We start from the raw sequence: 16,892 nt of genomic DNA on the forward strand, positions 1-16,892 counted from the left end.
AAGTTAACCCATTCGTGGATTATCCATCTCCGTGCTGAGAAACGGCGTTCAGGTAAGACAACGCCCCTTCCCTTCAGAAGCTCAGAATCATCCCAGCTGCCATTTTATCTGGCTGCCGAGAACGCGGAAACCCAGCAAGACATTAGGATCAGGTGGAGGCTTAAGCCCCCGTGGAAACGAACAACAACTCCTCCGTTCCCTTCCTATTTCATCTCTCTTCCTTGTTAGCTGTTCCCTTCCCTCGCTACGAATAGGGGAAGGGAGAAACACGTGGATGTTCACTATTCAATAGTGATCTTATTTAGACTGTAGTCTAACCCCCTAATCTGATTTCTCTGGGGACAGTTAGAATGGTTTTGTAAAAAGGCATCCAGTTAGATTTTAGGGGATCTTAGAAATGTTTATAATTACCTAATCAGTAATTATGTCAGTGCTCTGCTTGATAAGAGAAATAGGGAACAATGTTACTGCAGTTAACATAGCTACTTTTTGGTGCATGTCAATCTACTTAAAGATGGTCCTGTGATATAGAAACAACTGTCTGAGCTAAAGCACCCTGCTAAGCAGCTAAAAGCAAACCTGATTCAGATCCAATGAGATACAATGTAAAGCCAATTTAAAATGCTGTGGCAATATCCATTGCAAAACCAAATTTCTTTCTGCATGTGTTATGACCTGAAATCGCAGCCTGTCGCATTGTTTTGAGTTATGAGAGGTTTGATTTCTAGGCCTATCTATTCCCATTCCCTCTGAGGCTTGTTGAAAGGAAGGCTGACTCATCAAGAAGTTTTGTTTGTCCTGTTTTATTTATCCAACTGTTTTCAAAGACCTTTTTTCAACTGTAAATTTATATCCTGAAGTGATTAAGAAAGTGAAGGCTAGTTGAACTTACTGCACCTTGAGAGTTCAAGCAAGCTCTTTTTCCTTTGACCCCCAGATGCTCTACTCACAAGAAACCCACAAGACTTTCATCCCAAAGTCTACTCAAGGGGAGCAGCTGTCTAGGACACAAGTGGGCAATCTCCCATTCTCTCCATTATGTGAAAACTTTTGCCCACCAGAAATCAACACTAGGCACCATTCATTATTGCTACAACATCCCCACTACTTCGGAGGTGTCCACTACATCATAGAAACTCACCCAAAAGCTTCATTTTAAAGCTTTTAGGATGTTTTAATCAGATGATTGATGCATTTCAAAAGGAACATCTGGAAAGGAAAATATTTTGTCTCGTGGAAATGTCTTGTAACTACCTTTTCAATAAACTGGAAAAGTTATTCATTACATCAAAGTAATTAGAATTACTATGTGTATGTGCGTTATGTATACGTACATATGTCCATACACAGATTCTTAACAAACAGCACTGAAATATATGGAAAAGAAAAAAGGCAAAGAAGCAAATACAAATACAAACAAATTTATCATATTACCTCTTTCAGCCTTTCTCAAAAAACCTCCTTAATTCATATATTGATAGTTCATACATATCTGCAATCTATTTAATCCAGTAGATTCAATGTACACAATTTATGTATAAAGAAAATAAAGAACTATAGGTAAAAGGCATTGTGAAAACTGGAACAGAAAAAAAATATCTCCAAATTTCAAAGACCAAAAGATCAAAGTCCAAAAGCATTTAATCACATGATAGTTTGTAATCATAGATTGTTTATATGGGGCTTCAGTATCGGAAATGTTATATTTGGGGAAACAGACCTTCCATCTCAGCCTGTGAATTTCTATGAACCAGAGGTTTTTGGTCCAGCTGGTAGTTATACAGTATACTTCTGCAAAGGCCAGGCTGCTTAGTTAAAAGAATAATGCTAAAGAATTAATTAAAAAATTTGTTCAGTTGTGAAAGCTGTGTTCTAATTTCCACAGGTCCTAGGTGGAAATCCAGTTTTATTTAATAGACGTGTATTTCAAGTTCAGCAACGAAGGAACTTATCACTACACGAATACTTGAGTATGGAATTACTGAAAGATGCTGGCATTTCTGTTCCGTTTGGATTGGTTGCGCAGACACCAGAGGAAGCTTACAACATTGCAAAAAAAATAGGTAAATGACCAAAGGGAATATGTACAGTAAAATTTATAGGTTGATGCAGTAACCTGTTTTCATTCTTCAAATGAGATTTGGGGCATTTTAAACATATGTATTTATTTTAACCCCCACTCCAGCTATTATAGTAGATGTTGGGAAGATGAGGTAAATTTCAATAGTTCTTCAGGCTGGAATTAATTGGAATTAACAGATAAATGCTACTAATTTTTTTATATTTTATCCTTTATTATCTAACACCTAATTTATTATCTAATCACCTAATTAAAATTACTAAATCACCTAAAAATTAAAAATATTAATTAAAATTAAAAATTAAACAATACCCAATTTAAAAACTCCATTAAAAAGTAGTGCAGCTTTATGATAGCAGCTGTTTCAGCATAATAACCTTTATGATTGAGCTTCTTTACAGTTCAAGTGTTGGTAGTGGCTATTAATTATTAATTTTTTATCCCACCTTTGTATATATAACTCAAGGCATACCCAATACTCCTTCTGCTGTTTTCCCCACAGCATCAATCTTGTGAAGTGGTGGGTTGGGTTGAAAGAGAGTGACTAAAAGTTAAATTTAATTAATTCAGGTTTAGGGATTTTATTTTGCTACATTTCATGATTAAGCATACTCAGACAAATGTGAACCCTAATTACTTTTTAATTGGAAATGATGTCAAAAGGAAAGTCACCAAAATTGTTGTTAACACTTTTTTTTCTTCCAATAGTGCTAAAATATTCTTGATTTTTAATGCTCAAACGTCCTATGACCTCATGCTGCTACATTGAGCTTATCTAGAAGTGAAATGTTTGGTCTCAGCTGACTGCTTACAGAAGCATTTGTGATAGTAATCTCCTTTCACTAACAGCTCTCCTAGTGCACTTCTGACCTGTTTTAGTTAAAAAAACCCCAGCAAAGTTACATCTTGAGAAACAAGTTCATAATCACTGGAATCTTTCTTGGTGTGTTTTTTTGGCTTGACACCAAGGATATTTTACAATAATAAAAAGTTGGTTTCATTTTTTTTCTTCACTATGCAAAGGAGAGTTTCTGTCTGAATGCATTATTTTATCACTGATTTTCAAAGCTAGATGTACAATTGCTACAGATTAAAAGATAACATGTGATTTTTAGTATTTAAATTAAGGTAGTTCTTGCCTTATCCCTTTTTATTCTAGGTGCAAAGGATCTTGTTGTAAAGGCACAGGTTTTAGCAGGTGGCAGAGGAAAAGGAACATTTGAAGGTGGCCTTAAAGGAGGAGTGAAAATAGTTTTTTCGTAAGTGTCAGAATCCAGTTATATTTCCTTTCTATCTATCTCCTCTGATCTAAAACCAATTCTCACCTTTCCCTGGATTCTGCCATACTCCCAAGGGGGAGGGGGGATGTGCATGCAGGTTTATTGCTTTCATTTCCTCTATTCACTATAATGTAACCTTTTGTTTATTCACTTCTTGTCTGCTACTCATTACAATGTAACAAATTGCCTCCTATACTATGCATCCCTCTGAACGTCTCCTCCCTACCGGGCAGCTAGAAAAGGGAGGGGGAGATACAAACCTCCGGGACCTGGTTTATTTCTACGTCCTCAAAATGAGGTGTGAAGAGCTGTGGAATGATCGTGCACAAACAGAGCCGGACTGATGTTATCTTTCTTTTCCCATCGATGGATTTAACACCTGGGGATTTGCCAGTCTGAACGCCTGGATGAACTGTGGGCTGGGGTTTAAAATATCGATCTGTAAGGGAATCCCTCAGATCCTGTCTATTATGCCTGCTATCAACTACTCTTAATAAAAGCTCCTGTTGGAAGAAATTGTTTCCAAGAGTTCTGCTTTCTTAAGATGTGGGTTGAAGTGGGTCCTTACATTAGACAGGATCTGCAGTAATAGTCAACCTGGAAGGAAAAACCTTTGGAAAAATTAATTGTAATTGCAAAAATTACAATGTCAGACAACGAGGCACGGAAAGAAGAAAACTCCGTGGAAAGGGAGCCTTCCTCCCAACCGAGATCCTGCCAGCTGTCGGGATCCGAAATGTCATACTCCTCAGGAGAAGAGGTGGTGGAGACGTACAACCACAAATCTCGGTGGTCGATGGGCATTGGAAAGAAAGGCGAGTGGTAAAAGAGATCGAGAAAGGTGACCCTGAGACAGGGCAGCCACCAACCAGAATGGAAGCAGGAGATGGAGAAATCCCTGCACGTTAGCGAAGAGGAAGAAAGTTGTGCACAACACTTGAACTGGATCCTAGAGAAAACTATTGACCTGATGAAAAGAACCCTTGGCTCTCTAGGGGAGGAGAAATCTGAGCCATCTGTAGCTGCAGCTGGAGAGACACTGAGGGGGAATCGGAACCTGTAGTCCCGGGGACGTCCGCTGAACCAGCAGCTACCACTTCAGCAGCCCCCACTCCCTGCCGACCTGCAGATGGCGATTAGGATAGAAGACAATACCACCGACGGCGAATGCACCGATCCATTCAAAGATTCCCGCCACTCGACGCGAAATTCAAGGGGGAGCCGGCACGCTTGGGGTTTTTCCTAACCCAAGTCCTCAGCTATATGGAAGAATATGGGCGGGACATCCGTATTGTGCAATCCGCTCTGGATGGACCGGCCGCGGATTAGGTGATGAACTTGCATGATTCCAACGGCCCAGAGCTCAACGACTTCAACCATTTCATGTCCTCTGTGAGAACGCGATTTGAGGACCACCTGGCTGATTGCAAAGCCCACGAAAGAATCAAAACGGTGAGGTAGGGAAGACGCCCGGTAGCCGAATATACACAAGAATTCCGGACCATTGCCAGCAAGTTGAACTGCCGGAAGACATCCTCCTTAGCCATTTCAAAGATGGCCTAAATTACGGCCTGTATGATGCTTGCCTGCGTCGGGGGGACCCACACCAACCTGATGATGGTACGTCCTGGCAGAGGAAGCAGAGGTCGACCTACTGAAGAGGCACTGCCGAGGAAAACCATAGGGCTGCTTGCCGCCTGAACCGATGCGTGAGCCAGCGAAACCACTGGCTACGGCCAAGAAGTCAATGGGCTGTTTCAAATGCGGGAGAGAGGGGCATCGGGCTGTAGAATGCCGCTCGAAAGCCTCTCAGTACAACCCAGACCGATCACCGACCAGGAAATCAGGGAAGTCCCCAGCCAAATCAAAAGAACCCGCCATGAGGGCGATAGAGGCTGTGGAGTCCCCAACTCCTGCCCAACATGGGGAGGGAATTCCAGCCTACACCGCAGGGCTGGCGGACACCTGGGATGACAGCTCGGAGGGCGAACCCCTGGTAAGTGGACCCATCGCACCCCTCCTCAAGACAGTGACTATATTAGCTCCCTCCATGCCCGAAGCTGTCAAAGTGAAAGCCTTAATAGACTGGCTGCACCCACTGCCTCATTAGCGCAACGCTAGTGGGGAACTTGGGCATTCTGGTGAGGAGGCTGAAACAACCAATCTCATTTGGCCATTTAGATGGGTCCATAGCAGGGGGGGTGCCAGCTACCCTAGCCACTTTACCAGTCCACCTATCCCTGGGGAACCATGAAGAAGACATAACGTTTGTAGTGACCCCAGGCATGGAATGCCCAGTGATCCTAGGGCTGGAATGGTTAAAGAAATGGAACTCCTGGGTAAATTGGAGGACGGCAGAGATCAATTTCCTGAAGGGGGACCCTACAGACTTAAAACCCCAAGGAGTCTTACCAAATTTAAGAACGGAGAAAGCATCAATGGGAGAAGAAAGGGGGCTACCGAAATACCAGAGGAATACCGAGACCTTGCTGAAGTTTTCAGTGAGGAGAGGGTGGATGAGCTTCCCCCTCACCGACCCACGGATTGTGCCATAGAATTCAAGCCCGGCGCAAAACTCCCGAAGCCCAGGTTATACTCTATGAGCCCTAAGGAGAAGGAGGAAATGGAAAGATTCATAAATAAAAACCTAGAAAGGGGGTTTATCGAACCTGCCAAGCCTAAAGTAGCCGCCCCGGTCCTCTTTAGAGAAAAAAAGGACGGCACTTTACGCTTGTGCGTGGATTATCGTGCCCTGAATGCAATCAGTGAAAGCAACCTATACCCCCTACCCCTCATGAAGGACATGTTATCCCACTTCTCGAAAGGGATTTTTTTTTTCCACTAAACTAGACCTAAGGGAAGCTTACTATCGCGTGAGAATTAAGGAAGGGGATGAATGGAAGACCGCATTTAACTGCCCAATGGGGTGCTACCAATTCAAAGTCTTGCCATTTGGATTACAAGGGGGGCCCACAGTATTTATGCAATTAATCAATGACGTACTAAGGGATCACCTATTTAAGGGGGTCCTGGTTTACTTAGACAACATCCTTATCTTCACCGAATCAAAAGAGGAACATGTCAATCTAGTCAGAGCGGTTTTAAAGAAACTGCGAACTGCCCACCTATATGCCAAATTATCGAAATGCGAATTCCACCAGGAAAGAATAGACTACCTGGGTTATCGCATATCCCCACAAGGCATCGAAATGGACCCCGAGAAGGTCAGAGCAGTACTAGAATGGGCACCACCTCACATAAGGAAGCAGCTGCAAAGTTTCCTGGGTTTCGCAAACTTTTACCGCCAATTCATCCCTTCATTTGCCCAAATAGCCCTGCCCCTCACAAACTTACTAAAAACGAAGGGAGAATCCTCTGAAACCTAGCCAGCCCCTAAAATGGATAATGGAATGCCAATCCGCATTTGAGAGATTAAAGAAACTTTTTTCTGCTGAACCCGTACTGATGTATCCAGACACGGATAAGCCCTTCGTAATACAGACAGACGCAAGTGATATGGCAGTTGGGGCTGTACTATTACAAGAAAACAATGAAGGGGTATTGCAACCATGTGCGTATACGTCCAAGAAACTGACAGAAACGAAACAGTGCTGGCCTGTGTGGGAGAAAGGGGCATACGGGATATGTTGATCACTACTTACATGGTGCCAGTTCCTTGAAGGGAATAAAATCGCTTTTCAGGTATGGACGGACCACAAAAACCTGGAAGCCTTGAAAACACCCAGGAAGCTCACCCTCAAGCAAGCTCGCTGGTTCCAGCATTTTCACCAATTCCATTTTACGCTTAAGCACTTGCCGGAGGGGGAATAACTTCTTGGCAGATGCACTGTCTCGCATGCCCCAATATAACAGCACGCGAGCCACCGATTCTAAACCACTTATGGCGGAATCACAACTGGTAGCGCCAGTAACCACCAGAGCCCAAGCTAAGTTAAAGCTGCAGTTGGGTAGCCAAACAGGAATCAAATTTCAGAAAATTTGGAAACAGATGAATGGTTCCAGAAAAATAGACACGTGTGCACAATCAAGGATGGACTGCCATGGGTGGGGGAAAAGTTATATATACCAATCACCCAGAGGGTCACATTCATGCAGCTTTGCCATGACACAAAATCAGCAGGGCATTTTGGATTTGTAAAACATTACATTTAATTAAAAGGCAATTTTGGTGGACATCCATGAAAAAGGACATAGAAAGTTACGTGGCCAGCTGCCCAAAGTGTGCAACTGCTAACAGGCTGCAAGGGAAATTGACTGGACTGTTACAACCAGTGGCGAATCCCTCAGCCCCCTGGAAAGAAATAGCCATGGATTTTATAGTGGAATTACCAGAAAGCAATGGAAACACTGTCATGTGGATGGTTACGGACTTGTTTTCCAAACAGGTGCACTTTATCCCTTGCCAAAAGATTCCCACAGCAAAAACCTTAGCGAAACTTTTCGTGCGGCACATTTACAGACTGCATGGGGCACCCCAACGCATCATATCTGATAGGGGAGTGCAATTTACGTCAACATTTTGGAAGGAATTTTTATCCCTCTTAGGAATCACTCAGGGACTGTCATCTAGTCATCATCCTCAATGTAACGGCCAATCAGAATGCTCGAACTCAGTACTTGAGCAATACTTAAGATGCTTTATTAATTTCCAGCAAACGAATTGGACGGACCTACTCCCTTTCGCAGAAGTTGCCTACAATAACGCAGTCCACTCCAGCACAGACTACACTCCTTTTCAAATAGCCATCAGTCAAAGTTTCAACCCTATGCCAGAACTAATACCAAACGAACTGGCAATCCCATCGCTGAAAGAATGGATAGCACAATTACAAAACTACTGAGTTAGGAAAGCCTTAGATGAAGCTAGGCAAGCATACAAAGCACAAGCAGATAAAAAAAAGAGTTGAACCCACACCATTCATTGTAGGAGAAATGGTATATTTGTGTAGAAAATACCTAAAATCCCTACAACCCTGTAAAAAACATGGACCAAAATATATAGGATCTTTTCCAATTAAAAGAATCATAAACCCAGTAACAGTAGAATTAGAATTACCCAAAAATCTCAGGCAAATACACCCAATTTTTCACTGCAGTTTGCTGAAAAGAGAACAGTCACCCTTATGGCCCAAAATTCCCCGCCACCACCACCTCAAATCATGGTTGAAGGAGAACAACACTTCAAGATAAAGGAAATCCTAGGCTCTAGGACAGCGGTTCTCAACCTATGGGTCGCGACCCCATTTGGGGTCGATCGACCATTTCACGGGGGTCGGCAAGCAAGGCTGTCCACCATTTTTTCCCCCTTTTACGGCAGATGCCTTACCTCCCTTGGGCTGGGCCAGCTGGTGGTCGGCCTGCTCCGTCTCTGCCGCTTGCCAGCTATGCCTCGGCCGGCGCAGGGGGCGGAACCACGCATGCGCGGCACTCCCGGGCAGGGAAAGTCCTCGACTTACAGCCGGTTGGGTAGTCCTCGACTTATGACCGGTTTAGTCCTCGACTTATGACCGGTTTAGTCCTCGACTTACGACCGGTTTAGTCCTCGACTTACGACCGGTTGGGGGTCGCGGCATTAAAAAGGTTGAGAACCACTGCTCTAGGAAGTATCATGGGACAACTCAATACCTAGTAGCATGGAGACACCTTCCCTCCTCACAAAATGAGTGGATCCATAAACGTCATGTCAGAGCACCAAAACTGCTAAAGAAGTTTCATACAGAATATCCCAACAAATCAGACTTTTATACCTATTTTGTTTTCTCTACAGGTGGATCTCTCTTATTTTTAATTCTGATTTTTATGTCAGAATCCAGTTATATTTCCTTTCTATCTATCTCCTCTGATTTAAAACCAATTCTCACCTTTCCCTGGTTTCTGCCATACTCCCAAGGGGGAGGGGGATATGCATCCGGGTTTATTGCTTTCATTTCCTCTATTCACTACAATGTAACCTTTTGTTTATTCGCCTTCGTGTTTGTTACCCATTACAATGTAACAAATTGCCTCCTATACTATGCATCCCTCAGAACTTCTCCTTCCTATCGAGCAGCTAGGAAAAGGGGGGGGGAGATGCAAACCTCCGGGACCTGGTTTATTTCTCCGTTCTCAAAATGAGGTGTGAAGAGTAGTAGAATGATCAGGCACAAACGGAGCCAGACAGTTGTTATCTTTCCTTTCCCATCGATGGATTTAACACCTGGGGATTTGCCGGTCTGAACCGCCCGGATGAACTGTGGGGTGGGGTTGGCTTACGGACACTTTAAAATATCGATCTTTAAGGGAATCCCTCAGATCCTGTCTACTATGCCTGCTATCAACTACTCTTAATAAAAGTTCCTGTTGGAAGAAATTGTTTCCAAGAGTTCTGCTTTCTTAAGATGTGGGTTGAAGTGGGTCCTTACAGTAAGTTAAACCAATAGATCGGGGGTGTCAAACTCAATTTCATTGAGGGCCGCATCAGCATTGCATTTGTCCTCGGGGGGCCCGGGCAGGTGTGACCTACTGGATGGGCATGGCTGGAGTGGGTGTGGCCTACTGGGTGGGCGTGGCCAGCTCTTCATCATTCATGTCAAGGGTGCCTGTGGGGGCTTGGGCAGGAGTGGGACAGATCTGAGGGTCTCTGGCAGAAGGGGGTGGGACTGGGGCAAGCGCCAAAGCATGGTCCACTGGAGGAGCCTCACTGTTCCTCTCAGGCCATGCAAGGGGGGGGCTGGATGGTGCTGCGGGCTTCCCGGAGCCAGACAGCGTGAATCCAAAAAGAAGCGCGACGCCACCCAGCCCCCAGCCTTCCTGGTTTCGGCAGACAGCGGTGCACTCTCCTCACAGCGCCGAGAGGCTGAGCCGGGCAGTGCACAGCTCGCCAGCTTTGCACCTTACTGCCTGCTGAAATCGGGCAGGCTGGGGGCTGAGCAGCAGCGCGCTTCTTTTTGGATTGCCTGGCTCAGCCTCTCGGCGCTGTGAGCACAGTGCCCCACTGCCTGCTGAAACCCCTCCCCCGGAGCCCATCAAGCCGGATATGTGAAGTAGGCGAGTGCCATTTGCTGGCCACTTCCAGGCGATGGTGCATTTCTTCATTCCTCACAAAGGGTGACACCTCCCTAGGGGGTGGGGCCAATGCAGCAGGGGCCGGTCCCTCGCTGTTTCCAGATGGCCTTGTGGTGCTGAATGCATTTCAGCATAGATGGCCACCACAAAATTGTACATTGGCTCCCGGGCAACCTGGGCCGGGGCCAAGGCAGCGGGGGCCATTCCCCCACTCTTTCCAGGAAGGTTTCCCAGGCCACATGAAACCACGTCGCGGGCCGCATCTGGCCCCTGGGCCTTGTGTTTGACATGTCTGCAATAGATGAATGCTATTTTAGATCTTACAAATCTACTACATTCAGACATTTGCTTGAATTATTTCAATATCAGAATTCTAATCATGTTGGTTATTTGAAAAATTGACTGTAAGAAGAGTAATGCTGGATATGACCTATCTACATAGTTCTCATTCAGAATCCAAGTGCCCAGATAATGCCTGTGGGATTGTTTACAGAGGGAACCTGAGCAAATCTTTCCACTTACAATTCTAACTAACTGGTTTTAAGAGATTCTCTGAATCTAGTGATTAAGGTTTACATCTAGAATGCGGTTTCTAAAAATACAGTATTTTTATTTTCCTCTATCTTTAATACTTGATTTTTTTTTTAGTCCAGAAGAAGCAAAAGAGATATCTTCAAAAATGATTGGGAAAAAGTTGTATACCAAACAAACAGGAGAAAAGGGCAGGATATGCAATCAAGTATTTATTTGTGAACGCAGATATCCCAGGAGAGAGTACTATTTTGCCATAACCATGGAACGGTCATTTCAGGCAAGTGTATCTGCCAAGTACAGACACCTCCTCCTCAGTTACTCTGTGAAAATATTTTGCTACGTAAAAATATTGTTCCATAATCAATCTTATAATTTCCAGTTTTCTTTAATATATTTTTATCTTATACAATTAAATGTAATAATATAAAAAATGATACCTTGTTTGCCACTTTTGGGTCATGGCTTGTAAAGAATTTGAGGGCTGGTTGGATATTTGGAAGTATGTGGGTAGAAAGTATTTGTCTTCTGGATCAAAGCAGTTTTGCGTAAAATGAAAACTATTAAAGCTGCTGGGAATTTTTGCCTGTATGTACTGTGCTACAAGTTGATATCAGACTGTTATTGTCTTTGACAGTCTGCTTATATAAAAAATCCATAAATGTTGCATTTTCCACAGAATTTCTACTATAGAGTTTTTGATGTAACAACAAAGAAGGCTGGGATAGTTTTCAGAATTTAAAATTATGTGGCTATCACATATTAATAAACTTCTTATATTGATTTGTCTTCCACTCAGTCACAAGCATTTACCCTCAGTAGTTACCATTAATATATAGCTCTGTTTTCTGGAAGCCTATTAAAAAGCCTTTGTTCTAACAAGAGGCTAAACAGAGTATGAATGTGGTTTCTGGTTTTAAACAGTATTTTTTTTTTAAACAAATTTTTATTGATTTTTAAAATAAACAGAAATACAATTATGGCATACAATAATAATAATAATAAAAACAAAAACAAACTGAAAAACCTCCTATTACATTATATCTTACTACCATTCTAATATACCAAAATACATAAGAAATCCCTTTCCCCCCATCCCCCCCCCGGACTTCCCAGAACTAAATACAGGAGTAAATAAACAACCCCCATCTAACTAAAACAATCCAATTATAATACATACCAATATTAATTTATTTTAACTCCAAAACTCAAAATATAATTATCCATCTTCCCCAGATCCAATTATCTAAAAATTAGACTTTACCGTTTCTACAAATAAAAAGTTAACTACTAATCTTATTTCTATTAATCATCCAAATATCTTAAAACCCATTAAAAACCATCTTTACCTTCCTCTAAAACAATATGTCCTTTAGAATAATACAATTATATATCATTAATCATTTAAACTCTTTTTTTGATCTCCAGTACATATCTTTTAATCTTAATGCTATTAATCATCCAAATATCTTAAAACCCATTAAAAACCATCTTTAAATTCCTCTAAAACAATATAAGTCCTTTAGAATAATACTATATATCATTAATCATTTAAACTCTTTTTGATCTCAAATACATATCTTTTAAGTAAAATTTTCTTTCTTTTTTGCAACAAATTTTAATAGTATAATCATCTACTCTCTTCTTTATCAAATACTTCGATCCTTTAAATCTTATTAATTCAAATAATATATATCCAAAAAATCAATTCCAGATCAAAAAAATTTTAAAAATATAAAACTTTCAAAACGTTCATATAAGATTATCAAGAAATTCTTCCATAGCCAGTCCTTGCTTCCATTCTTTTTTTTTTTTTTCATTGCTGATCAACCTTCAAAGCCAGTGAATCTTCCGCCTTTTTCATTAACAATTTGTAGCGTGTTCGAAATTTCTGCTGATAATAAACCCATGTGATTCCATTATAACAAGATCTTCTGAGAACACAAGCAGCAACATCTCCAGCTGGTTTTCTCTGACGCACGACCCATTTCTATAAGCTTATTTTCAAAAAATTCGTCAGGGAGGTACACCAGGACCATAACCGGATCTATTGCAGCTTCCTTTCCCAGCTTTTCATGCTTATCCTTTTCATGATACCTTCAAAGCCAATGAATCTTCCACCTTTTTCATTAACAGTTTTTAGCGTATTCGAAATTTCTACAGATATGATTCCATTCTAGCAAGATCTTCTAAAAACACATCTCCAGCTGGTTTTTTCTGACGCACGACCCATTTCTATAAGCTTTTTTTCCAAAATTTCATCAGGGAGGTACACCAGGACAACCAGATCTATTACAGCTTCCTTCCCCAGCTTTTCATGCTTATCATTTTCATGATCTCTACCATATAACATATCATTATAAGTTATTTCCATAATATCTTCTTCAACATCCACCCGTTGCTCTGTACAATCTGGAACTATAAAACTCATTTAGCCAGCAAAAAAGAAGCATGGATTTTTCTTTCTTTCTTTCTTTCACAATTCCGCAGCCATTTTAAAGCCATTCTTCAAACTTCTTTGAAAAACGCTTCAATAATCCATAAAAATAATAAGTATCACCAACAAATAAACATTGCAAATTCTTTGCAACTAAAACTTTCCAAAAACCAAAAAAACCCACAATATATCTCTATCCAGTTAGTAACCAGAAGAGAGTGAAAGTAAAAAGCGAAAGTTTTTTATCAGCTCCAAAGAAACGGCAAGCAGCCATTTTCTTCCCACTTTAAGTCCCCACCAAAAAGGAAGATGTTAGTTCAAAGTCAAAATTCCACATAAGCCGAAACTACTCCAAACCTCCTGCTTAGTTCCGTCTGCTTGTAATTTAAATCGAGGTAGCTTTCAGTAGCAGAGGTGGGCGCTGCATCTGGCTTCGCTCCAAAAAGAAGGAGCGAAGGCGTCCTGGGGCGCGGAGAACATCCAGACTCCGGCTGAGCTCTCACCCCCCAACCCCGATCAGAGAAAAACCGGGGTGAGAGGGAGCTCTAAGCCTATCCGGACTGCTCACCCCCCCCCTTCGCCCGAGGGACGGGGTTCCTAGCCGAGAGACAGCTGCTGCACGCTGTCTCTTCAGGCTTTGACGCGCTCCCAGGCGGGCGGCTAACAAAAGCCGCCATTGGTGCAGCCTAACACCACCGGAAGTCCCTGGTTTTAAACAGTATTAATGTAGTACTAATTTGCTAAATCATTTCCTCTTTTCAGGGGCCTGTTCTCATTGGCAGTTCTCAGGGAGGTGTCAATATTGAAGATGTGGCTGCTGAGAATCCTGATGCAATCGCAAAGGAACCAATTGACATTGTAGAAGGCATTAAAAAAGAACAAGCCATCAGGGTAATGAAATGTCCCTTTTTGCTCAGTGGCAGCACACATATAACATAAGTGGTGCAACCTGTTGAACTGATAAAATGTATTGGATGGATGCCCAGGGAAATGTTCTACTATGGGAAGGAAGCTGCAATATAGATTATTGTAATTTGTCCTTAAATAGACTATGTTGAAACAATGTATGGCCTATTTTGTTTTGCAAGTGGGTTTTGTTGCATAACATCCTGTTATTTGACAGAAATGCAGTATGGGAATTTCAAGAATATATGAAATGTTTTTAGTGCCATCATGTTTCAATAAGAATCAGGTCTTCGGTCCATCTACCTTAATGTTGTCTATATTAATTAGCAGTTGCATCACTGTCATAATTCACAAGCTCTCAATATATAATGGAAGATTTGCATGCATTCTGGAACTTTTTAAAAATTCATAAAAATTGCAATTTAAAAATAAATAAGAATTGAGTTAGGAACAAAGACAAAAATGTTAGTTTAATCTTTGTTTGGTTTGTTAGTTACACAATGCTCAAATCAAAAGTATACTACAAATGGATTTCTCTTTTTTTTTTTCCTCCAAGAGGAATGACTGGATGTTCACTGAGGATCACAGCACAAATTCACAGAAGGAAAGGCTTTATGTTTTACATGTGAATGTATTGCTTTCATTAGGGTTTTTCCAAAATTTTTGAAATGTAACAGGAATTTTGGCAATATGGCTCATCTGTGGGAAGAGCAGAGGGCCCCTCACTGCAGATAACACTTATTGTTGAGTGTCCCAGATGTATGCTATGCATATTTATTTGTAATATAAAATAATGCAGTAGTTGGTTCCTTACTTTCTTTCCCTTTTATTTTCTTTTTTAGCTAGCCCAGAAAATGGGATTTCCTGCTAATTTGGTAGATGAAGCAGCTGAAAATATGATTAAGATATACAACCTCTTCATTAAATTTGATGCCACTATGGTAGAAATAAATCCAATGGTTGAAGATTCAACAGGGATTGGTAAAGTACTTTCTCATGGACTTCTTTGATATGGTAATATGTAAAAGTCTTAAGTTTCGGTATTTAAGTTCCAGTTTCACTAAAAAGGAAATTATGAACAATAAAACTTACTTGGGATATCATGGTATGTCAATATTGCTACTCAATCTTCACAATGTTACTCTTATAAAATGCTGCATATCATTAGTATTATAGAATGTGTTGGGACCAGTTTACTGCAGCTGCGATTAAGTATAAAACATGGCTTAGGATTATGTGGGGCTCAATCTATGGTTTCTTCAGCAAACTATGCCACATTTTTAAAAAATGTTCATCACAAGCATGGAATGTTCAAAAAGCATAGAATGCTTAAAAGCAAATCATGTCAAATTAATGCTGCCTCCTTTTCTTTGGGCATCATAGGAGTCCTATGGTATAATATATTTTGATTTTGGCAAAGTTGTTAATATTCTTTTTAACAAATTAGTAAAATATAGAGAAGATTGTACAATTTTATGGAGATATTTATCTGTCGTAATTGTTTGATGGACTGTATTTGCACTGAATGCTCCTCAGTGAGTCTGATCTATTTGGAAGAAGTGACAAATGAGATGCAACATAGTGTTTACTAACTTTATATCAGTTTTGGATAAAGAAACATAGAAGATGCAGCACAATAAGGATGGTGGATGCATAAAATGCAGAAAGATTCTAGAGTTGTAGACCAAAGCTAAATACAGATCAGTTTTGTTATAAGCATTATCCAGCAGCTAAACTGGCAAGAAACATAGTGTCCAATTCACAAGGAATAATGGTCACTTTATCACTTTATTCTACTTTGGTCAGAGCTCACCTGGAATTCTGTGTTCAGTTGTAAGCACTGCAGGTTAAGAAGGGTGTTGACAAACTGAAATGTATCCAGAGAAGGCTGATGGAGTTGATGAGGTGCTTGGAGACCAAATCCTATGAGGAAAGGTTGAAGGAGTTGGTACGTTTAGTCGGGAGAAAGGTCAATAAAGAGGTGACAGGACAGCCATCTCCAAATACTGAAAGCTGTCACAGATGAAGGAACCAATTTCTTGGCTCCAAATAGTGGGATTGGAGCCAGTGGGTTTAGTCAATCCCTCCAAAAGGATTTAGATAAACTTCTTCTTATAATTAGTAAGCATCTGAAAACCAAAGGTTGCTGACCCACAATGATCCCTCGCCTTATTCCATGTTTATTAAAATGGTCATGAGTTTAATGTCCTCTAGAGATGCCCTGGTTCCCCATTCTCACCACTGGACTAAACCTTAGGAGAATAACGTGATGATACAGGCTATTTGTTGATGAAACAGACTGCCTCCAAAAGGGTCAGATTCTAGATCTACATACTGTACATTTGAATTCAAGCATTGATGGCTATCTCCTAGTATTGTTCTAGTAGAAGAATTTACTGAATCGATGCCCTTCTAATTCCATGATTCTTTGAATTCAATCATTTAGAAGTTAGCCTACTTGGGTCTCTAGAGTATTATGGGATAGAAAAGGAGGAAGGTGGTGGGAATCTTGCCACAATCTTGCCCAGTATTTTTTTAAAAAAATAAAAGGTTAAAAACAAACACAAAAACTCAGGAGAATAGGTACCTACAA

General features: G+C 41.1%; 1 protein-coding gene across 1 annotated transcript in view; it reads left to right on the forward strand.

Moving 5' to 3' along the window:
- The first annotated feature begins 1,861 nt into the window (after positions 1 to 1,861).
- Positions 1,862 to 16,892, forward strand: part of SUCLA2 (succinate-CoA ligase ADP-forming beta subunit) — a 28,508-nt gene continuing 13,477 nt past the window's right edge. Inside the window, exons 1-5 of the mRNA XM_015812341.1 lie at positions 1,862 to 2,063; positions 3,240 to 3,339; positions 11,074 to 11,236; positions 14,156 to 14,284; positions 15,142 to 15,280. Of these exons, the coding sequence (XP_015667827.1) occupies positions 1,973 to 2,063; positions 3,240 to 3,339; positions 11,074 to 11,236; positions 14,156 to 14,284; positions 15,142 to 15,280 (622 nt within the window). The 5' untranslated portion in view covers positions 1,862 to 1,972. The remainder of the gene's footprint in view (positions 2,064 to 3,239; positions 3,340 to 11,073; positions 11,237 to 14,155; positions 14,285 to 15,141; positions 15,281 to 16,892) is intronic.

Source organism: Protobothrops mucrosquamatus, unplaced genomic scaffold, assembly GCF_001527695.2.
Source record: "Protobothrops mucrosquamatus isolate PMUCROS unplaced genomic scaffold, P.Mucros_1.0 scaffold78, whole genome shotgun sequence".
In the NCBI taxonomy this organism is placed as follows: Eukaryota; Metazoa; Chordata; class Lepidosauria; order Squamata; family Viperidae; genus Protobothrops; species Protobothrops mucrosquamatus.